This window comes from Charadrius vociferus, unplaced genomic scaffold, assembly GCF_000708025.1.
Source record: "Charadrius vociferus isolate BGI_N301 unplaced genomic scaffold, ASM70802v2 scaffold187, whole genome shotgun sequence".
Taxonomy (NCBI): Eukaryota; Metazoa; Chordata; class Aves; order Charadriiformes; family Charadriidae; genus Charadrius; species Charadrius vociferus.
This window is the reverse complement of record NW_009649180.1, coordinates 621,922-647,145: the sequence shown is the minus strand read 5'-3', so window position 1 is coordinate 647,145 and position 25,224 is coordinate 621,922. Positions and strand designations below refer to the sequence as shown.

Sequence of the window (25,224 nt, the reverse complement as noted above, 5' to 3'; positions counted from 1 at the left end):
GGACGGACTGCTCCAGCATTGCGACTGATCAGAAAATGCCTAACCATAAGCAAGAAAGGATGGGTGAACAGGAAGCTGTAACTTGTCACCTCCTGCTAAATAGGGTTGCTTCCTCCTGGACTAATATATTTAACATTCCTCAGGAGAAACCCGTCTGTCCACGCTTTCAACTGTCACAAAAATCAGACTCCTCTCACTACCTCTTGCCAGTTTGGAACTGGGGGACACTGAAAAGCTGAACTAGCTGATATCCATTTCCTTTGGAATAATAATACACTGAAATTAATTTGAGAGTGATCTTCTACTTGCTCTGTGGGAGGGTACATGGCCTGGATATGCCAGTACTCATAAGAAACCGATCTACAGAATGTCTTTGGAAAGGTGCTGCTGTACTTAAAGTAACAAGACACTTTCCAGTGATGGTAGTGAATATCTTTTGTTGACTGTAAAATTGTAACTGAAGAAATACTTGTTTGCTTCTGCCATTAACGGAACCCCACACTGGACATCTGTATGACATCGCTATAATTGGCATCCGGAATGAGAATATGAAATAGGTGTAATCTAAACACAGAAAAAAGGAAATGCATCATAGACACTGAAACTGGGTAAATAGCAGGGAAATTCCGACATAGATATCTGAGCTAGCAGTGCCACCTAGCCCATGCTCCGGAATTGTACTGCAGCTCTTTCAAACGTTTCGGGGATGCTTTCCTGTTTGTTCAATCATTTTTTAAAGTATAATTACCAGAGTGCTTATGTTTTGCAGTTAATGCTGTCAAGCCTTTTAAACTAATTGGTCTTTTACAGAAAATTTTACTGAAAATTAGCACATCTTTTAATAACATTGCTTTAACTTTAACAGCACTTTGCCTTTCATTTATAATTACTCTAAATTTGTCATTTTCCAAGTCATATCTGCCATTTTTTTGTGTTTGCTAGTGTTTTTTTATGGATTTCTTTTAAGAAGACTCCTCCTCCACTGCATGCAGTTTTCAACATCTCTTTCAAAAAAATGTTGTTTTTCTTTTTCAGTTGGAGGAATTCTGTTGAATGAGTAATATATATCCAAACCTGGGGAATGACTGAGCTAAAGTCAGTAACTTATACCAATAACAAAAGGGCCTTTGAGACCGAATCAACAGCAGAAAATAAATAAGAGTGTTTCACAGTTTGAAAATCTATCGGTTCTCAAAATATTGTCCAAACTTTAAAGAAGTTTGGGACACTTTACGTTACAAGATGCTGCTTGCTAATCCCCTGAACAGACTTGCACAAAAACTAGTCATGTGTTTCAAAATGTCTATATCACAGATTAGAACAGTTTCTTTTCCATATAAATAAGACTGTGAGGATCCCTGAGGGAGAACTCTTGATTAAGGGATATACTGAAAAGTTATTTTAACTGTTTTAACTATTGTCTTCCATTCTGTGTTTTCATTTATATGAAGAAAAAGTAGAATTTAGTATTACAGAACAAAAATCAAGACAAAGTTTTAGCACAACGAAATAAATTCTAGGATATCAAATGTAAAATGGTATAACCTGGCTCTGGAGATCTTTGCCTCTAACGGCACCACTCCGACAGTACATCAAGCCTATCGTCAGTGCTATGTACGGGAGGGATGCCAACCTGCCAGAACTTCTGTGGTTCTCATAGCTTCAGCGCCAAAAGGAATAACAGAATAGCAGAGAAGCTTTGGCTCTCAGGTCAAACCTTTGAAGGTACTGTGTCTTGATAAAACTGGTTTCCTTGCACGCATAGGATTTTCTGGAATAACTAACTCAAGAAGACCCAGAAAAGGAAAAAGTACTTCTCAAAAATTTGCTTCTCTTAAGCTATACTTTTTTATAGCTGAAGATAATCTTTTTACAAAACATCCACATTATCTAAAAGATGCTTCCGATCCCATGTTTTTTAGTCCCATTCAATTTGGTGATGAGAATATGCTTCGCTATTCAGGAGCAGCGCCATCTTGAGACTGACAGACTACCCACGTTCTTTCCCTGGGTTTGCATAGGCTATGACAAAACAAATATTAATATATCATTCAAGTCTCTGATGGCAGTAGATGTCTCTTCGAAGACATAATAATGATTAGCTGGCATGATTTAACAACAGCCACTGCCACACTTAAAACATGAACCAAGCCTACAGTCTTCACACAGAGTACAATAATGCACTTAAACCGAAGCCTGGAGAGACCACTGTTACCAACTCATCAAAAAGACAATGCAGTTTTTGAGCTCGTTATTGTCTTCTGAGCAATGATCTTCGAACTACCACACTGTGAATCATAGGCTTGTGGAATATATTGCCTTTGCTGCATAGAACAAACTGTGTACAGATAGCCTGTAAATAACATTTTGAAAAGGAAACTTCATTAAGCCTTTTATCTTTGAAATAAGAAAATAACAGACCATTTCAAATTTAAATATCTAATACTGTCGTCTTCTAGGAAATAACGCTAACCTAGCAGAACGTAATGGTCTTCAGCATTCAGATTTGAATCAGAACGTGACAATGCATTTTCTAATCTGTGATTCATGAGTAGGGTTTACTCTACTACTTCTATATTAATAAATTTATATAAAAGAAAATAATCATCTCATACAGATCAATACTGTTGAATTATTATTATTCAATAACTGAATACTTTAGCAAATTATTTTAAATATATATACCTCTTTTTCTATATACATACATCTATATGTACGTTTCAAATTACCTGCAGTCAGAAAGAGTACTGTATGTGTGGGTATTATTCTACTTTCTAACCTTTCTTACACCTGTTCTATTACAAAACGCCACTACTGGAGAAGAGATTCATTCGTAATGGAGCAGTTCATGTATTGTACGGTTGTATTGTAGCCCATATGAGGAATTTGCATTCCAGAGATATCGACAGAGGTCATAAGTTGGAATTTTTCTATAAAAATTAAGCAATAAAGAGCCCTGAATTAGCAAGTGGATCAAACAATGAACTCTGTCCTTTTCTCTCAGTGAGCTGGCATAGGCCGGCACAGTGCGAATTATTTCCTTCTTACAGAATTCCCGTGCAATTAATAGGATAAAAGCATGACTGCAGATCTCTCAATTTAGTTAGGATTTTGGGTTCAGTTTGCCGACACTCCCTTGACATTAGGCACAATAAATAGAAGCTGGTCCCTAAAACTAGTGTACTCTAGGAAAACAATAGAGATAATACAGTGCAAGTAGATTCATTTGTGTGAGAAATGGTCTTTTCCTTGGAAAAGAAGTGAAAGGAGTATACATCCTTCCCACGAGAACAGGGATAGTAAAGGGAAAACATCTCACACATCTTACACTTTCTGAAGGGTCAGGAAGAATTGTACTTTTCCAACTCTTTACTAGGCCTTTGAGGAATAAAAGAGAAAATAATGCTGCCACCGATCAGCAAAGTGGTGAAAGAAAAGACAGGATGGTGAACAATTCTGACTGAATCCTTGGCTTGTCTTCTTGATTAGTATTTTTTCTAAGTTAGAATTTTTTACTCTTGTTATCACATTTACTTCTCTGGCTTCAGGCTGCACTGTCCCTGACATATAATATGACCACTTAGATGTGAAAATGTTTGAAAAAAAGACTCTGCTGAAGAAAGAATTTGCAGAAACAGAGGGGTGAGTTATCAAAAACTAAAACTTAATAAAAACTAGCAATAGCTTAAAATATTGTGAGGATTATATGAAGAGTCCCAAGTAAAAATTTCCGAACAGTAATTTCCACATATTTCTTATTGCGTCACTATTATCTACACGATACACCTTTGCACAAGAAAGCAATGGTGTCCACAACATTTCACTCTCTGTCTGTGGTGATGCCAGGGGCAATCAGAAGAATTAACCCCACTTTTTCCAAGATTCTGGAAGTGCCCTACTGAACGATTCATTCAGGGATGTTGATTTCGATAACAATGTGAGCAGATAAACAGCTCTCAGTATAACAATTTGGAGCCGTCATATTAAATTATTCCCATTTATAATGTGAAAATGCTAAATATTTTATTCATAGAGATTTTAATTAGAGAAGGTACAGAGTTTAGGTGTGCTTGCTTATGCTTTCTGAATTTGTCACATCTGCAAAATATGGCCAAGAACTTTCAAAAAAAGTATTTTCTGAGTTTATTGCAAAGTCCTAGGCTCCATTAGAATAAAATTTTATCAGTGTAGACTGATATTACTCATCTGTGGATGGAACATATGAGGAATATGGCAGGGAATAAAAATATGAAATACAGATACATAAATATGAAATACGAATAAAATACCAAATAATAAAGAGCATTGTGTTTTTTTCTGAAAAGCAAAAAGCTTCATTCTGAGTTTAGGTGAAGGTGAGACTTGGTTCCTTTAAGGAAATCTGTTTGCTGATTTCTAATATTATGTGTGGTTTACAACAGATGATTCCCAGTACCATGGAACTTTATTCCATGGGGCGCTCAGAAAGCATAAGCTCAGATTTTAAGCTCAGATTTTAAAAAGACTATGTCCCTGCTAGGTCCAGCAGAGCTTAATGTCCCTCTGAAAGAAGTACAGTTCACACAGTGCAAGGCTGGTCTGAAAACCCAACCAACATGAAGCAAGAGAGGATGAAAAGGAGTATGACTGAGGCATTTGCTTCAAAACTGTACTATGGCTGCAAACCAAAAACCCTAACGTAGACATAACCAAAGGCCACCATCTGTAGTTTCTGGCATGCACTTATGTTTTCATTCACAAGACAACTCATGTGAAAAAAAGATTACGACCTCTCTTCACACAAGTAGAGTTCACGTGATGCATACAATGGCTTTTGTATAGTTCTATCAGGGTCCCCCAGCACTCATACTCTGAGCATTGCTCGTGGCTACAGGAAATTAAAAGCTTAAAACACGGTTGATGCTGTCTGACATGAGCGGTGAGCGTAGGGACTGACACACAGAATTTGGGTCTGGGTTTCAGAAGGGAGATACAACATTTTTCGGTAAATATTACCCTTAAAGCCTGACATGAGACTCTGCCTTTAAAATTGTGGACTAATGGTAGTCCTAGATATCTCAATTGTTTTAAGGTCTCTGTGTCCAACTAAAAAATAACCTAGGTTAGGCTCTGAAATTCTTTTGACATCTAACAGAAATGTGTCTTCTCCTGATTACCTGTGGAGAAGGGACTATGCTTTCACGATCTTTCACAATAAGTCTGATGGAAGGGAATGAAAAAGGTTTTGTTTGCTTACTGCGCTCATGAGAGAGTCCAGCACGCTGACAGCAAATGCAGTTCCACATGCAAAGGGCTGTGTCAGATACAGTTCTGTGTCTGGATCATCATCATCATCTTGGTCCAAGAACTGAACATTTGAATCATTTACTGAAAATAATAATAATAAAATCATAAGGTGCTTCTGGGTCACCAGCACGTGACCTTACACATTACACAGTCAGAAAGAAAAAGAAACAGCATATGTCTGGAAACACAGACTTGTGTCTTTGACGTCACTGAAAATGAAATCAAGATGGATGTGAAAATGTGCATTTAAAAATCTGTTGACCATTATCTTGCTCGTAAGAGGTGACTCTTGCTCTTGAGAGGTGACTATCCCTTTGCTGTAAAAGTAGCTTCATGGTACCATCTGCCTGCACTCAAAACGAGATACACGATGCTCTTTTATATATCGAGACAATCTTGGTATTGGTCGGGTACAGTGGCTAAGGCTGTATGCAAGTACAGTGAAATGTTATCACAAGATACCAAGTCAGAACCCCATTGTAAAATAAAGGCTGTCCATAAAACTCCGATACAGCCCACAGGCATCTGTTGGATGTGCTGCTGTGATTCTTACTGGAGTGGTGTTAATGCACTTACAGCTCAAAAGAGGATAAACTGTACTTTTAACATGCATCTATCTGAATGAATGAGCAATACTCCAGCTCGCCTCCTGCATCTTTTTCCAAGTATTTGTCTCCATAACTTCACTTCCTTAGCCACAATTTCTATATTAGCCAGGCTGAAAAAGAATCTACATCAGGCTGTTCTAAAGAAAAAGCCCAAATAAAGCAATATTTGTCATTTAGACATTCTCTGGCATTTCATTGTCACAGTTAAGCTCTCTGCCTCCACCTCATTCCACTAAAAATAGTTGTTTCCTTGAGATCAGTGTATCCAGTGGATCATATTTCATGAAATATTTCATTTCCATATTAGTCCTCAGGCATGAAAGCAGACTTCTTAGCTATGCCGTTGAAATACCCTTTAACTTACTAAATGACAAATTAATTTCAGTTCCCGTGCAAGGAAGGGAAATTAAAACCTTTTTCAGCTTTTGAAACTGCACACATTGACTATGCGTCTATTCCCCATGTTACACATCTCCTGAGCCAACCCAGTGAGCTCTGAAAACAACACAAGAGCTGCTCTTAACTTGATCAAGTTTCAGCTCTGCATTCCTTAAGCTAGAAATTCTTCTGCCTGCTATTTGGATCTTCCGTCCTATATAGGTTCATTTTCCGTCCACTCCTTTTCCAACCTGTATATAGTACTGTGCTTGCCATGCTTAGCTTACAAAACATGAATAACTAGATAAAGCCTCACAATAGCTGTCTGAAAGAGATGAGAATTGCTATCATCCATTTAGAGCCCTGTTGAGCCAGTACTTGGCCATGATGATTCAGTCAGGACCTGAGTTTAAGCAAGTTTTAAAATTCCTGCCTTCCCACTCCCTGATGTAACCATGAAAATTTAACACATCAGCACTGCAAATGGAGAAGTGTTCTGCCTCGGGAGTCAGAAGAATTCCATCCTAGCAAACACCAATCCACAACACCCCTTTCTTTGTACAACGGCTATCAATTTATTCTCCAGATTCTTGAGCAAAATAGCATTTGAAAGCCTGACATATCATTTCAAAATGCACTTTTTTGAAGCGCTTGTGTCTTAGTTTAATTTGCCAGTTGAGAGTAGGCACTATCGAGAGTGGCATTCTTCTTCCACTTACATCTGGCAGACTAATACCTGACTTTGACACCAGCCTGCTAGCCGTGCGTGGTGTCAGTTTCTAAGGTACTACAAAACTAACGTGAATTCTGCAAGTGCGGTTTTATCCTCAATATTTTTATCTTCCTGATGCAAGTTAGCACACTAGGATTTCTCCGAAAGGTCTCCAGGCTAGGTGAGATAGGTTCGAATGGTGCTGCACCACAGGAAACGCTCATCAAACACTGCTCAAACAAGCTGGCGAGAGCTCTCTTTATTGAGAGGGAGCAGTGCAGGAGCTTGGCTGCTTTTTTTACAGCTTCAAAACTCGAGCTTCTGAGAAAAGGCCGACTCCCCCAAACAAACAAACAAATAGCTTAAGGGGGAGTACGATGCTGGGGTTTCTTTTCTGATATCTTTTACTTCTTCTTGGGCTTCCTGTGAGAACTGCTAAGGCATGTCCACCAAACTGACAATAGGCTGAAATAACAAAAAGAGAAAGAGAGAGAGAAAAGGAGAGAAAAATTGGTGGGGGGGAGGGAGGGCCCAGGAGGTGGGGACCCAGGCCAAAGAAAATGAATTGGTGAGAAGGTGCTATGAAAACAGCCGGCAGGTCAGACGAGTGTGATCAAAGGTTTACTGATGCTGCGTGAAAAAAAAATCATTAAGAAAGGCCAGAACGAGACAGTCAATTTCAACCAGAACCACAAATAAAACACATTCAAAGCAGTGCCATGAGGGTAGCCCCTCTGATACAGCCAGATAAATAAAGAAAAAGCTGATGACAGTAGGAACAACAACAGAAAATAAGACAGTGATGTGAAGGAAAAAGGCACTTCTTACCCAGTTCAGTTATCATTAGAATGTGGGTTCCACTGTTTTTTTCCTGACTGATTGAAACCAAAGGCAGAAGTTTGCCAGGCTTAGCTAATAAGTAAAGTATTTAAGGGGAAAAGAAAGTACAGAAAGAGAATAAAGTAAGGGAAAAAGACAGGTAAGGCTCTAAAAAATAAAACTGAAAAGGAAAATAAAAGGACAAAGGACCACAAATCAAGTTTGTATTTGCCATGAAAAAAACAGAACAGCTTCTGCACTTCACATCACACCACTTGACAACATAAATACCCACAGCTAGAGTGGAAATCAGAGCCTGGTTACCTACCATCATCATATTCTCAGGAGTAAAATGTCTCATACTATTATACAGAGTTTGGTTACACATGATTAAACAGTTCTGGACCATGAAGAAATAAACAAATGGGCTCTTACTATCGATTAAATGCACAGGAAAAGTCTGCTCGTACTTAGTGAAGTTTTTTTCTTTCCTAACCTTAGCCCAAAGACCCCTGCTTATTTGCTACACTATGTAAAAAGCATCTTGTCTGAAAGAGAGTTTATTCAAGAAAATGGAGAAAACCCAAAGGAAAGAGAGAAATATATTTCAGTTATTCAAATAAAGTGAAACAACCGTTACTATTCTTTCTTTAGAGACAGTAATCCAAAACAGTTATCAGAAGAGAAAACATAGCAGTGTAAGATACAGTACAGGTAATTTTCCTGAGACTGCATAACAAGGGAAGTTGGAAAAAGACACGGAAAAAGAATGTACATGAAAGGATAAATGACAGCTTTTCTTACCTAGCTCTGTTATAATAGGGATGTTGGCTCCTGTTGTAATGGAGGGTTGACGTAGCAGGCCATGGACTGGACTGTTGTCTGGAGATGACCTATCCATCCCAGGGGGTGTAAAGCCTAAAAGATTAAAAAAAAAAAATGAAAAAACAAAAAAAGAAAGTTTACACATGACAAACTATTAAAAAAAAATCCCCACCAACAGGGAATTCCTGATCTCTAATACTTTTTTTCCAGAAAAGTATGTTAAAAACTATAGAAATTAAAAAAAAATGGACTTAATTTTCAACTGTTATTTCTAAAAGCATAATCCTTCACCAATATACAGATCACTTCTACTGTAAGATATTTGGTAGCTAATGGAGAAACTGAAATTTATTTTGTTATCCTAGGTAGCCTACATGCAAAATAGAAAGAGTAATGCTTACTTAAATATAAATAAAAAAATAAAGACTTCAGTGCTAGAGAGGTTTAATTTTGTCCTATTAGTACTTCAAATAATCCTGAAACAAACACTTTTCTTTAAACCTTAAGTAACATTTTAAGGAATATTGTTTGCAAACACTAATGCCACCACGAGGAACAAATTGCTTCCATTAGCAGGTTTTAGGTTTGATCAACATGCAGTATTTAAAACTTTCTTAATGTTTTCCAGGATCAATACAACCCACGCAAAGTCTTTTTTTTCTCTTCAGGTGTATCAGTCAAAATATGTATTTTTATGAGTATTACAATTATAGGAATACTGTGATGGAAGGGCCCATACTAACAGAAAAAAAAAGATAGGATGGAAGGAAAAAGACACAGGTTTTCAAGTGGTACATAAGAGGAATGCTTAAAAAGAAACTAGAAAGAACTTTATACCTTTGAGGATGTAAAGGAAACAAAGGTGGGAAAGGAAACATATTGGCAGGCACTCAAAGAAAAAAAAAGATCTAGACAGCAGCAAGGTTCACCTCTAAAAATGACTGGTTTTAGCCGGATTCTCTACACAGTTGAAATGGAGTTACTGACACTGAGCATTTTTTAATCTTTTTGGTTTTGTTTTGGGCTGGTTTGGTTTTTTTTTTTTAAATAAAAAGTACTCATGCAAAGCCTTTTGGAGTTTGATTGTAAGTACTGAAAAATAGGCAATTATATGAAAGCCCATGCAACAGTTGGACTGGAAATTCAGAGTTGAGACAAATGCATTCCATCTCCCTGCAGCTGCGGAAAGCATGGGAACGTTCATTTAATGTCATTATTGCAGAAGTGACGGTGAAGCCAGAGTTTGACTTTAGGATTTCATGTAGACCGATGTCAAGGCTGCATTTTTAAGCAAATACTTGTCTGCTAGGAATAGGACTGAGCCAAGCTCACTGTAAAACACACATTTCTGAGAAAACATTCTTCTTTTTTTTTTTTTCACATTATGCCCAACTTCTTTGACTTCACACCTGACATTCAGGGACAGACATTTGGTCCTCTGTCATTACTGGTTTGAACTAGTTTTGAATTTTCCCTATATTGATTCTAAATTAATCACAGCCAAATTAATTTGTAACGTAACTTCATTATCTTCTTGCAGTATGGAAACTGTTTCACTGCATTAAATTCATTGATACATTAATCTGCTACTGAATTCAGAAGAAGATGATATGACATTATCCACTATACCTTTCTTTAGTTTTGGGACTTATTTACAAACCAGCAAATCTCTAAACTAAACTGTAGATATTAACATGCGGTACTGTTTTTTTTTTACTGTCTTTCTGATGAACTGATGGTTCTGTTCCAGTGATAATTATCGTCACTTTTAAACTCTCCCTAAACAAGACAAACTATAACGACCACTAGATCTGGACTTCTTGATTTAATGGGATTTAAATTTTGACATTCAGTTCATTGCTCCCTATGTTTTGTCTATATCACATATAGAATATATAGGTAATAACATTAGAATCACTGAGAAAAGAGACTGACTTAGCCTTCCAGAAGGTACCAGTATGAATTTCCTTCTGACTATCACATGAAAGTTAGATACAACATGAGGATTGTAAAGATGGGGTAAGTAAAAAGGGAGTGAAAAGGCTGTGAAGAAATTCCTTAGGAGAAAAGAAGTGGATGTAGTATCTTCAACAGGGTTGCAAGACAAAAACATCGCCACAGGCAAACCTAAGACAGTAAAGCAATTCTATTCAATATTACCAGTGCATACAAAATCTTTAGAAAGCAGGTTTCGTAGAGACAATTGGAAATGTTGGCAATGTTAACAGTCGGTCATTTAATACTACTCGTTGTGCTGAAACTAATTGGATAAGACCGGCATGGTGACAGTGAGTTGCATTCCCAACTGGTATCGGTTTGCAGAGGTTTCCTTGTGTCTGGCACTGTGACTGATAGCCGTATTGAATGCTCACTTCTGCATGGCGGGGCCTAGGATTTTTCAGACTCACAAAGTCAGTCTCACAGAGTTCCGTCAGGCACCACCTCATAAGTTAGAGGTTACCCTGACACTCTCACAACAGCAGGAAAATCGAAGTGGGACTCCTAAGGGAGGGAATGCTGTCTGAGGACAGGTGAGTATTAGTGTGAAACCTCCTTCTGCAGCAGGCCTCAGTGTTTAATCTTACATTCTGTTATGCTACAGGAAAGGCTTTTGTCACACTACATTAAAAAAAGCTTAAGTAGCTGTAGACTCCTTGAGCGGTTAAAGTGGCAGGCCCAATTGGGTCCTCTGCAGAATTACAAATCAAAATGGCAACAGCAAGACTTTTTACACTCGCTTATCTGAGAGCAGAGAAAACTAATCTTGTTTCCTTGCACCCTAGGGGTTGTACTGCCGGGAGCATCCCTAGAGGCCCTGGCTCTCCCTGTTTCCTGAGGGCATTTCTCTCCCCATCTCAAGATGCACTCCCTGAAACATCTTTCAGTGAATCAGACTCTTCAGATGGTAAGAGGACATCAGTATTTCCCTACCAGCTAGAAGCAAATTGAAGAAAGTTGGCATAACTGCATGTAAATGTGTAAGTCCTTGCCCTCCCTCTACTGCAAAGTGCACACACACAGAGGCACACACACGCACACTCTCCATCGAAGGCTATTTGTAGCCACCTCTCTAACCCTTCAAATATTTGTCTTCCCAGGATGGTGTTAGAAGATTGAAGTAAATGTGTCATTTCTGTTAGACATGGACTGTCAGGAGCTCTGTAATTGCACACTGCACACAGTGCATTTAGTCTGAAATGCAGGAAGCATGTAAAAGGGATTTTGTTTTCTCCTTGAATGAAAAATAGACTCATGCCTTAGCATTTTTCATCCTATGGTTTTGGAAGATGTGAGAAATATCTGCTATCTTAACTTAATTTTCTTGTCTGTGCTTAATTCAGACACTTCTAAAAATCTACTTTTTAAAAATACAACAATTTTGGAATACTTTCAGGAAAGGAAAATTGGAGTACTTGGGGGTTTTGCGTGCCTATGTTTGGAGTCACAAGGCATCATACACGTTCAGGCCACATACCTACTCCCAAGTCACAATGTAAATTCTATAGACAGGCTCTCTATTTTTTTCCTCCAGAAGAGAGGAAAAAAAAAAAAAAAGTGCAGGAAAACTAACCTGCTTTATCAGAACTTTCATTTAAAGGCATGAAAAACTACAAGTGACAGCTGTGCAGATTCAGTGAATGTGACATTTCTGAATTTCTTCAACTTGACAAGTAAACACCTTAAATCGGTAATGCTATATGCATAATACATGACCTGTATTTTGACATCCATCATCAAATGCTGACTTGAGAAAATACAGGTTTGTACGTCAAGGAATAGCACCCATAAAGCAGGGAGAAATTCAGGTCACAGGGTATTAGGAAAACTCTATTTCATTACAGAAGCTGAAACAAGCTAAGGCATCAGATTTAAGATCCATTTTCAGCTGTGAAAAGATTCAATTCCTCTGCACAGAGCATTCATTTAGAAATGACATGCTTTCCCCACAACCTCTTTTCATTTTCCTTTTCATATTCCATTTTCTCCTTCAGTCCCCAAACCTTGTTCCATTAACGCTCATAAAAATCGTAAACCAGGGCTGATAGTTGTGATCTTCTTATAACTACAGTGTCTCCTTGTTCAACAAACAACTGAGGGAGCTGTGGCTACAATTGCTTAACAGGATTAACCTCTAGAAGTAAAATTCACATGGCCTGTGCAAGCCTGAGCACAGTCCCTGCGTAACACTGTCTCAGTGGGGGGCTTCTGGAGAAAGGAATTCTCTTTGCCAACAGTTAGGAGGTAAGGTGCAGCACAGTTCTATCAGTTCCTGTAGCCACTGCATCTGACACTAAATTGCTGTACTGGGTGAGTGGTTGCCTTTGCATCACTTGATTTTTGGTTTTCTTTGTCTTTTGTTTTATTTGTTTGGGTTTGTTTATTTATTTTTTTTTTCTCTTCACTCATTAAACTCTCTTTACCTCAACGCGTGAGTTTTTTTTCTCACTTTTGCCCTTCTGCTTCTCTTCCCCATGCCACTGGGGAGAAGTGAGCAAGAGACTAGGTACGGGCATAGTTGCCAGCCAGGGTCAACCCTCCACCACTGGTTATAGGGATAACCACCACAACATCAAACTGAGGAAACGGCTTGGACTTCAACAGGAGGTAGCAAGCCCCAGTCCCTCTCTGAAACAAGATGCTCCTGAACAGTAGATTAAATATATCATGCCTCAGAGGAACACAGGCTCTGGGTTCCTGATGTGCTCAAAATCAGTGAGGACTGGCAGTTGGGAGTTACTTCTTCCCTCCCTCTTTGAGAAGCAGGGACTCCTGTGCTCTAACTCAGCTACCTGCTCTGGAGGAGTTTGAGCCTCCTGCAATTCTCCGCAGAAAGCAGCTGGTTAAACATCTTGGTTCTGTGCAAAGAAATATTTCCCAGCTCCCTCTGGGACACTACTGCTCGCAAAAGTAGGTGAAACAACCAAACAATTGGATTAGTGGCAAGATCCTACCTCTTTAAGATGTTCCCATCTTTGTGGAAGGAAAACCTCAAAGGAACTTTATCCCTACAGGGAGACAAGCTCTTTTCCCCACAACTTACTGGGGATCTCCCAAGACTTACTTGGGATTTCCCAAGAGTTACTGAGCTGTCCTGCTCAGAGCCCATCAGGGACAGTTGGCTACGAGCCCTCCTTGTCTCTTACAAAATCCCACCTACAAAGTGATGAGAAGTACTGGGCTTCTGTGAGGCCTGGACCTCCTGAGCCAGGCTGATCCATGGTCCTCTCAGGAACTCTGGGGGGACACCAACTGTGGCTCAGCAGTAACGTGTAGGTATTCTGGGAGCCACAGTGGCACTGTGATGAAGTTCAAATTAAGGAAAGCTGTCATGGTTTAACAGTGACTTCTGCCCACTGAAAGCACCAGCAATAATTATAGTTTGCCCTGCTTACGTGTTGTTTGGAGCAACTGGCCTGATGGCCCAGTGATCTGCTGATTGTGCTGGCCATAAATCACTGGGGTTTGTTCCTGTGCAGTTCACTTGACTGAGTAATGTCCCATGAAATGCAGGAAGGTTTGCTCTACACAGCAGTAAACATATCCTTTTTAGTTTGCTGAGGGGCCAGGTAAAGGTTTACCGGGGTTTTAACACAGAAACAAATTTGGCTCTTGGATGTGCACTGCTTCTGTTTCATTGACTTCACTGAAACCCAGATGGGCATATTCTCAAACCAGATTTTTATGTTACATTTATAAAGTATCTTCTGTTCCAAAGGATTATAATGGATCCTTTATGATCCTCTTCCCCTTTCCCCCCCGCCCCTTTCCTCTTTGCCTCCCTTCTTTTTCAAAGATGTATGTTTTACTAAACTGGAACTCTATGCAGGCAGAATGCAGTTTCCCAAACTGAAAATCCATTTCGCAGACCTATAGGTTGTGGCCTTGTCATTAAAGTGCCATGTAAATTGATAGTGGCCTTTAAATAATGCTATTCTAGGGAAAGGTGCCATGGGATTCACTGCGTAATGTACGCATTAAAGTCCTCAAAAATATAATTTTAAAAGCATACATACTATTAACTAGCTCTGGCTCATCTAAGTAGCATGAAACAACAATCATATTTTGAGCATATACAAATAACACACAGGTGGTGAACTGCCAAACACACCCCCGACAAGTTATCATGCAGAATTATGGCATAAGGACCTCCATTAAGCAGAGCCAGACAAAAAGAAATAATTCTCTTACAAAAGGACCTCACAGCTATATCCCTTTGCTACTGTTTGCTGGCAATGTCCATTAATATTCCAGTGAATTCAATTGAATGATAGACTATACCTGTTATTCTCCAAAGTACAGCCACTTGGGTATACCTGGAAAGTTCAGCAGCAGTCATGCAGCTAAAGAGCTGCTGACATTCATGGGAATCTGTTACAGCCATTCAATTTAGAAACAATTCTAGCTTCAGTGTCCCATGTGGTCTGAGACAGAGAGCAGTAGTTTGGCCTCAGAACCTGGAAATCCTAAATTCCGATTTCAGTTCTGACTTTCACTGTAATTTGTGCCTGAAGATCTAATAACTTCTTGGAGATTATCTTCAAAGCTCTGGAAAAGGAAAGGAATGTGGGAGAGCACATGTGACTGCGTAAGCCCCCAGCTCTCTCAGAGGCTGCGGCATCTTCAGAGATGGTCCGGGCCCAAACATAGGCCAAGCTAAATCTACAGAGAGCGGAAGGTGAAGAAGGATAGCTTTCTCAATTGTAACAACCCTCCAGTGCTTTGGGACTGGAACAACCCCTGGAGCCCCGAACACTGAGAGACACTGTTAGAAAGAACAAGCTGCCATCTTCCTCACAGGAAGTGCTCTTCTCTGATGTCTGCTCATTCCCGTACTGTTAAATTACAGAAACCTACGGTGAAAATGTCCAAATCAAAGCTCTAATGAAAGCATAGTGGGATCACTGCTAGTTTCTGCTCCCCAAAGCATGAACGGTTCATTCCTGGGGCAGTTAGTGGTCCCACGTGCTGATAGTGTAAAGGATTTACAGGTCTCCCTATTCTTATGCTGCTCCAGCAAGGCAGGATTAAGTGGTAAAAAAACAGACCAGGAGAAGGATTGGTGTTTTATCATCTTGAAATCTAGCATTGAATTCCACATTGTTTCCATTTTCAATTGTGAACAGCAGAGTACGTTAGAAATAGCATTATATTTTAAGCATAGTGCAGAATCATGTATAACTTAGAGGGGTTTAGAGATACTAATATGAGTCTTTTCCCAGTTTATCATTTTGAGTTTCGCTATCAAACACACATAGAAAATCAAGACGAAGTCCATCTGAAACTGCCTGGGCTTTATTTCCCAAAATCCAAACCCAAGTCATAACTCTGCCGAGGTTCACCACAAGCTTATGCAACCCAAAGCTACCAAAACAAATGGGCTTTCTTTGCTGCTGCTTTGCAGAGCACAGCCTTGATCTTCTCTCCTTGCAGTTTTGCTCACTTTATGTGAGATACTATGTAGCTACGAGCCATAGGACTTCCCTCTATAAAGTAAATATTCCTGGCCAGTAGTAGTCTGACAACAACTTCTTACTCTTGGAATCAAGAACAATTTTACTGAATTTATTTTTATATTTGGTAAAGGGAAAACAAAATTAAATTTCCTTTATTTTTGAGTCTTCATGCTTATTTTTTCAGTGCTATAGCAATTTTGTAAAGGTTTAAGCAAGATTTTGCCTAGGATACTGATTTCTTTGGCCTGACATATCCTATTTGGGGTGATTTTGGCCAAGGTTGAACTAGAATTCCTGTTATGCAATGCAGCCAATCTTATTTTATACGCATCTGTCTTGGGAACATAAAATGTACCCCAGGAGTACAGCAGTGACTTCTTATTCAGTCTCTAGTGCATAGATAAACAATTCTGAAAGAGTAAAACTTAGGAAAATAATTTCTTATTTTTTAAAGCACTGTATGGCACAGAGAAGAGTAAATCACAGAACCCTAGAAGGGCCATGAAGACGGGCATAATGGTTACAGCCAAGCAAACCAGGATAATTGCTTGGGGCTTTTAGGCTATCAAGAAGGGAAATTAAATATTAAACTGAGACACTCTGCAGGTTCTCCATTGTGCAACAAGAAGGGACAGGCCATCAGGAGTTTATTGCCTGAGAGTTAGCACCATCTTGTAGCTGTCTTTAAGCATCTATTTTCTAAGCCATCTCCAGAAACAAAGGAATGATTGGGTAATTCTCTAATTGAAAACACTGAGGACAACACACAGTAAAACACAAAGGACTTCTCAAATACAGAGGAAAATGGTTTCCAAACTACTTCACACTTACCCTATTGCTTGGATGGGTTCACATTAATTTTATCCTATGTTTTTACAAACTGGTCAGAGAATATTTTAACACCTTCCAATATACCAGGTGCTTTGGATTTGTTAAATTTTTGTTTTGTTTTGTAATTGTAATCTTTGGTTTTCCATCTACTTTTTCCCCACTTTCTCTGTTGTCACAAACCTGCTTTTCCAAAGCCTACTCCTGTTGGGAAAAAATTTAGTTGTCTCACATTGTTCTAGTGGAAGTTTATCTCTTGGTGGGAAGTGACTATTCATTCATTCTGGTGGATTGCACCTCTAGGTACAGCACCCACTCCTAATACTACTGTCCAGGTGCTAGAGAGTAGTTTGGCCACTTCTCACAGACTTTTTTTTCTTTGCTTTTTCTTATTTTGTTCAGAAATAACCACTAGAACTATGCAAATGTTTGGAAAGAGAGAGAAAAAATAGTAACGTGTTCATTCAGCTATTATTGTGGAATACACTTTAATTCATAATAACATCAAAATTATAATTCCTGTGGTTTTTAGCCACTTTCATTGCAAACTTAATTTTTGAATTGTCCCTACTCTCCATTTACAGTTTAATAGTTTTCTACACTAGGTACTTCCAGGGTCCAAAGTTGGTAGCATCTAAGTGTGGCACAGGTTTCCAGCTAAAAGAATTTAGTATAAAATTATGCCAAATTCTTTTCAGCCTAATCATTAATCAACCTTGCATATTTAGACCTCAGGCAAAAATAAATAAATATGCTGAATAAAACTTATCAAATAAATTAAGCTATATTACCTAGTTCAGAGAGACAGGTATTCAATAACTACAAATAAAATGGAAAGCTCGCCATTAAAAATGATATATTGGCATGTTAGGCGAGACGCTACATTATGTCATTATATCCTACATTCTATCAAATAAAGTAAATTTTTCCTTAGTGAAAAAGGAAGAGCAAAGCCAGATGTTATAGCAAGCAATCAATAAAAATATTTTGATAAATAAAATTAACCATTCTGTCCAACACATGATTGGCAACTACCAAAACATAAATTAAACAAATCTCCCATTGCTGCTTATGGGAAAATTATGCAGATTAGAATTTGATTAGGTTTATATCATGAGACTCAATTTGGACTTTTAATCTATTAAGCTCCAATAAATGAGGCATCTGAATAGCTCCCCTGAGCAGCAACAGTAATAACCACAGCAGTCATTTTTTGCAATATGTATTCCAACAATTTCTTTAGCAGATGATTCCACGTCTTTAAGTACAATTACTTTGTAACTTCTACAAAAATTTCAGGTGTATGCAGTGAGGAAATGGATCCATACAAAACACTTAAACAGACATTTTGTGATCATCAACATCTGTCACTCTGTTCTAGCAATATTGTTTTTCCATCAACTTGGACTTACTTACAGTTGACTTCATGGTCTGTGTGGGCTAAATAGTGCCAGCAGACTTGTAAATTACTCAAGCTGGAACTGAGCTGGAAACCTATGGTAAAATGTCATTAAGTTCTCTATAGACTGGGTCAAAACCAAAATCCCACATTCAAGGCTGTCTTGGGGATCAAAGGTTTAACTGCGAAGGCTAAAGCCTCATTTTATCAAAGAAATCTGAGCCGGATTCCCAGGGCCGAGCTCTGAAACAGGTTGGATTCAGAACAAGACCACCTCTAATTTATCTGGCAGGTATGCTCCACAGGCCTCCTGCACATTTCCTGCAGTCTAATCTCTTTGCAAGTATCCAAAAGCTCTTCTCCCCTCTTACTCCATCATACTGTAAAAAAGCAACTCTTGGCAAAGCCTGCCGACTAGAGAGCATGTTGGGCCTATGTCCTATCCTGCCGGATTTCACCAAATCCTGTCACAACTTTTTATTGGACTGGTTGTCATAAAAGCACATAGTAAAGTGACAATATGCAGGTGATTCCCAAAGATTAAATTTGGAGTTTACTTCAGGGCTTAGTTAAATGCTCAGAGTAAAGGAATGTGGATTTTGTGTTCAAGTGTGAATATGTTTTTTAAAGAGACGCATAAGAGAATTTCCTTCTGGCATTCACGCTTTCAGCATACCACTACAGAGATTCTCAGCAAGCCAAAATTTTTTACCAGAACTCCACATTGAACATCATAAACAGGGGAAAAAAATCAGTGTCATACTCTTTGTCATTCAAATACTGCCTTCTGTAACAAACACAACTTCAGAGTAGCATGTCTATTAAAGACATCTTAGTAGATACCATGTATGAAAATTAATATTGAACTGTTTTGAATTATGCCAGCCTGCACAACACTAACTCAACCAACTTTTCCATAGACAGCCCAATAAATCACTTGTACCCAGGTGCAGCTACCACTGTGGGGAATGATAATCACTAAGGAATATTTGCATATTTCTTTAAACAAAACCCTCCTGATCCAAACAGGTAGCTTACTACATCCCTGCTGCAGTTTAATCTGAACCTTGCAAATAACGTGTGGTGCCCCATTTGAAATAGGAATAAGGAAATTCTATCCAAGGGTTTGGAGTATATTTTCACAACATGCACATCATCCCATCAGCACAATTATTTGCACTTCAGAATTATCGGTATTACTGGCCAGTATGAAAATCATCCCTGCCATGCGCAATGAAGTAACAGGAAGGTAAGTACTTCCAGAAAGTACTGCCATTGAAAGAAATGTCCACCCTCTGATACTGAAAGTTCACAGGAATGGCTAACGCATCAAACCAGCCTTACGCTCTGTTCAGCTTGTAGTATTATCCCTGTTTTATGTCACATATACGTTATACCACATCCTATTCCAGTTTCAATATAGGTCTACCAAATACTAAAATAAGTTTGGGAATCTCTGCTCCAATCAGTACAGGGTCCAGAATCAAGAAGACAGAAAGCAACTTGTGCCTCTCATAGCCATTCTTGGGGGGAGAATATGCAAAGCATACAGTCATCAGTGTAAATAACCACATAATTTCCTCAAATGTATCAAGAATAAAGGAAACGTATGCACAAAACGGTACTGCACGCAGTTAAGAAAAAGTGAACTTTCCATTGCTAAGTTTGCACTATTTTGGCTTACAGTCTTTCCCCTCTTCAGTCAGTATTAATCTTAGAAAGAGAAGTAACCGATTATTATGATAGAATGACTCATATTATTTTATTAGAATTTTTTGTTAAAATCTTTAAGGGTTTTGCCTGCCTTGCATAGTTCAAATGTCTTTATATTTAAAGAATTACCAGCAGAGTTGTCTCTACACCAGCTCCATATCCATTTTATTTATATGGGATCCAAAACCCATTACATTCGCAACAAAGCTGGTAAAGACTATGATAACAGTAAAATGTAATGTGGACTCTTTAAGTAGGGAAAATTAAGTGGCAGCTATAAAATATATGCCATGGTATATGCTTAGTACACTCATACTGAAAACTTCCCGCTAACAGGTGTTGTTTTTTCCTAGTTTTCAGCATTGTACTGACTATTTACTGTCACTCACACATCTAAATACTAGTGCTGGATTTAAAAATGGCATAACCTTTATAAACACTTAAACAACACATTAACTTTCCCATCCATTATTATTTACTGGAGTGTTAACTGGGTTGATAAAAAAAAATACAATATTTACTTCTTTGTTAGAATTTCATTAGCACCGATATCAGTGGAAATAGCTGTCCTTTCAGCTAGGGGTTTTATAAAATTTCTGAGAGTCTTTAGTCTATTTCTTGTTATTTGATAGGATTCTAAGAATAAATATTCAAGATGCAATGTGGATTTTTGTAGGTAGTGAGGTAGTTTAAGAAGTTCAACTCTGTGGGTTTGGGCAGGGCCAATCTGAAATATAAATCCACAGATAAATTTTAAGGCCTATTTACATTTGACACCACAAAGCACATTGCCATAAAATACAAAAAAATCAAGATATATTCCAAATTTTAAGAAGCGCCCTCTTTGTCTATCTAATTCAGTCTATAGCTGTCTCAAGATTTTGTGGCAAAATCCCTTTTTTATGAGCTTTAAAGAATACCTGGTAGCAAGGGGCAAGCAATGAAATCAACTAGGATATAATAGAGTATCTGAGATGTATCTGTTTGCTTCGCCACATTTATTAAACTGGAAACAGCAAGGTTGTTAAATTGGAGTTGTATGCAAAAATCTTTTTGATATTTGTCCTCAAAGGAAGAGTTCACCAAACGTTATTTTAAGCAGCTTGTCAAACACCTATTTCAACCCCGGGTAGACTACATAAATCAATTCAATAGGGATTCTTTTATATAGCTGAACTTCTTGCTGAGAAGTCTGAAGTTACTGTTCTAGGAAGACATCTTCTTCATACATGAAAGTTAGAATGGGAACAATTCACAAATTATTGAGGATTTACAACAGAGATAGTTTCTAAAATACACATCTTAATATGCTAAACAAAACAGTTCAAGTACCTTTTTTGAATTTAATTTTAGTTACAGCATAAACTGGTTTTAAGCAAGCTCACACTTGTGACTAATGGAACATTTGTTCTTCAGAACATCTCTTATAACTGTAGCGTTATTAATCCAATCCATCTGTCCTCAAACAAACAAGAAACAATTCCACCACCATTTTCTCAGCTCCCACATGACACTGTGATTTCAGTAAAATTCCTCTTCTTTGTTTTTAGAGGAGGAGTTATTGCAAAAATGTCTAGCTATCTTTGTCCTCACTTGGAGACTCATTCTAAGTCACAAGCAGACATGAATTTAGCAGCTAAAGGAAATCCTATGAGGACATCCAATCACATTGTAATCCTGTCTATGCACTTAAGCAAAAGCTCTGTAAAGTCAAACTTATAGAAAATATATATGCTGTTACATTGTAGAGATACTTTGCTTCTCATTACTAACCAGTAATCATGCTCTTGTATTACTATTAAGAGTATTTGACTTTTAAAGTTGAATACAGAATTTAAACTAGCAACTAAACCTCAAATCAATATGAAAGGTCCAATTTCAATTATACTTTCGTAGTATCTACTTTAAAGCTCTAAGGAAAGTTTGTGAAAGGTCAGGTATTCCTATGACATTACAGAAATTTTACATTATCTTAACCTTGTATCCAAATAATTAGGTACAAAAATTCCATGTAACATAATCTTATTGGGGTGTACTGAATAAAAACAAATCACAACAACTAGTCAAGAACAAAGTTTATCCTTCTTCCTTCAATAAAAAGTCCTACCATACCATCTGCAAAATTCATTGATTGACTTTTTCAGGTTTGGTTTGTTCAGATGTGAAAACAAAAAGCTGCAAAAATACATTAGGAGCACAGCACTATTGATTCTTAAATGAAGGCAGTGCCCCAGTTCAGCCTGCACATCCAACTCTGCAGACGCTGAAAGGTTTGGAAGGTTCTTGATAACCAGAAGCTACCAAGTTTTTAGAGACCGCCTATTATAGAAAGTCTGGCCTGCCTCAAATTTAACCATGTCAAACTTAAAGATCAACAGGTCTGTCTCGATAAAAGAACGCCAACTATATTGTAAGTTTTACCCTAAAGCTATCAAAGTTCTGCAGCTCAGCAGCAGGTGTTAGATTCTGCTCTTCTGCAATGGATACCACAGACTGGGATTGAACTGGAAAGAATGAAGAACTAAAATCTAGCTTTCTCCTCTAACATTATTAGACTGGTGGAATCTACTGGATATTGATGCCTTGTATCTCTTCCATTAAAGCTAAAAGAGTGAAATTGATCTCTGAATTCCTCTATGTCATTTAAAAAAACCCAAGGACCTATAGGAACATAAATAACCATTTATTAAACAAACAGTGCGTACTGAAGCAAAGAAAGATAGCAGAATTACGCTCATGAGGCTGCCTGCTATGGTATATAACTTTCAAACTATCTGGTAATCCTGTAATATATTATCTATATGTTCCATTTTCTTGAAGTTATCTTCATAATCAAGATGCTATCACAAGTATCGTGGGCATTGGAACTATTTTTAATTTTCATTTAAAGAGCAATTAAAGAAAGACAATGGATACACAAGATAATAAAGTAAGTGATTAGCAGCATGCAAATGACATAGGCTTAATGATAATACCCTGTTCTATTCTCCAAAGGGCCTGTCGGCAGAAACTCTTCCTACATGTGGTTGTGCAGCTAATGTGCCTCAGCCTACAATTACAACGTTGCTGACACCATTAACCACTGAAACAACATCACTTCGTGAAATCCTTGTTGTCTCATTAAAATGCAAAGGGTCAGGTAATTTACCAGCATTGTGTGTCTACTTTTGTTGTGGGTAATTAGCAAGCATTACCCAGCATGGACTCCTGCTGGGAAATAGAGAAACTGTGAAATATTAAAAAGAATTTTTTTTTTTTTATTTGATGGGAATTTGAAAAATTCACAATTATAATCTCAACACACCTTTCTATTCAAGGAGCTATGAAATACAGACCTTTCATACATTTAATGTCACAAGATTTTATGCTTGGTTATTTTGGAAACTAAACTTCAAATTTTAAAAACATTACTCTTGTATAATTGGATCTAGATATGTGCCTTTTTCTGCAATTAAGAACTTTTAAAAAATACAGAGACAGAGAAGCAAAACACCTTACAGTTTCTTAAAAACTTAAAGAACAAACAGTTTCTTCAAAAATACTTTTTTTTTTAAAGTTAAGACACACAGATTGGTGTAGTACGTTCTAATACCCATGTTCCCTTTCTTCTTGCTAATTGAAGTCCCATATCATCATTTAAAGCAACCTCGATAACATTCACTATTGGCTCACATCTTGTCAGGGAGCAGAATGGTCCCTTATTCTTTAAATGGAAGTTTTGGAACATAAAACACATTCCAATAAAAGTGAACAGAAAATTATGAATTCATTAAACTACTTTGGTATCTTGTGCTATATATAATATTTATATTCCAACTACTGTAAAATATGCTTTAATATCTTTAGGCAACTATAAGGACTTAAATATTTATAAAATGGCTAAAGATAAAGTATAGCTCTCTTATTCCTACATACAGATGATGTAAGGCATGCAATCAAAGACAATAACACTTTCAACCCATTTGTCATCTTAAAGGAGCCTTTCAACTTCAGATCCCTGGTGTGCAATCTACATAAGAGTTGTTGCCTACATAGGCAACTCCAGAGGAGTTTGCTCTTTAAAAACTACCAAGAGTGCTATACTTCACATAAAACAGGGTTTTCTGAAAATGGAGACAAAACTATAAATTTGCAGGCAAAACAGCTCCAAGTGGGGCTTCAAAATACTGCTGTATTTATCTCTGGGACATCTGGGAACAGGAAGCATTTTGATTTAATATTTCATAACATAGAGGCAATTGCTTCCTTGCCTGGTGTATAATTAATGCTCATAAAAAGAGCAGGGTTTTTTTTATTCCTCAGCATCAGAAATGCACAAAATAGTACACCTTCATAATAGGGGGTTGCTTTCAAGATGTCGAACAGCAAATAATAATAAAATAGAGTCACCATGAATTTATAACAGTCTTGGGAGGGTTAAATATATTTATAGCTTAAGTCTGAAATCACGTGCTTGATGTACTGTACTATCTACCTCCTTTGCCCGGTTTTATCTTTCTCTGGTGAAGCAGAAGGTGTCTTGAAAGCCGAGGAGAAAGAGGCAATTGTGAAAGCTTTAAGGTATTTGGGCCAGGACCTTGCAGCGTTTCTCAAATACAAGGAAATTGTGTCAAAGAAACGTGTCTCTCCAGCCATTCCCCAATACTTCTTTAGCTTATAAGCAACACAAATGAAACCCTCTTTTCTTAATAGTTTTTCTCTCTTCCTAGAAAAACTTTGAGAGAGATGGGAAACTGTTCTCCACGCGTGTAAGTTCTGGCAGCTAATGTTAGTGTCCAGCTGCGAGGAAAAGACAAGAACTGCAAACTGTGCTGGTGGGAACTTTTCTCTGAAGGGTTTCCTGTGAAGGCTGGAAGGCTGCAAGGTCCTGTTTGACAGAAGGGAATGACTCTTGACATAGATGGCTTCTATAGCACAGGAAACAAAGTTAAGTGAACAGCCTCTCTCTCACCCAGCCTCTTTAGTTTATTTAAGTCCAAATCTTGCAAAGACTTGCACATAATCTTACTTTACACAGGTGGATGGTTTCATTGAAGTCAGAGAGATTTATTAACCTGTATAACATTGAGTACATAACTTAAGTTTTGGAACAAGCAAGGCATCAGATTGTAAACTTGCCAGGGCAAAGGCCATATTTTATTCTTGTATATATCAGGACTATGACAACAAGCTCTTAATCCCATCTAGAGCTCCAGTGTGCTA

General features: G+C 37.9%; 1 protein-coding gene across 18 annotated transcripts in view; it reads right to left on the bottom strand.

The window, feature by feature from the left end:
* The window catches only part of KCNMA1 (potassium large conductance calcium-activated channel, subfamily M, alpha member 1), a 502,219-nt gene that overhangs the window by 15,666 nt on the left and 461,329 nt on the right, over positions 1-25,224 (bottom strand). For all 18 annotated transcript variants that reach the window (XM_009888636.1, XM_009888640.1, XM_009888635.1 and 15 more), the window contains 2 exons: positions 8,608-8,721; positions 5,237-5,367 (listed from right to left, as the gene is read on the bottom strand). In XM_009888636.1, the coding sequence (XP_009886938.1) occupies positions 5,237-5,367; positions 8,608-8,721 (245 nt within the window). The remainder of the gene's footprint in view (positions 1-5,236; positions 5,368-8,607; positions 8,722-25,224) is intronic.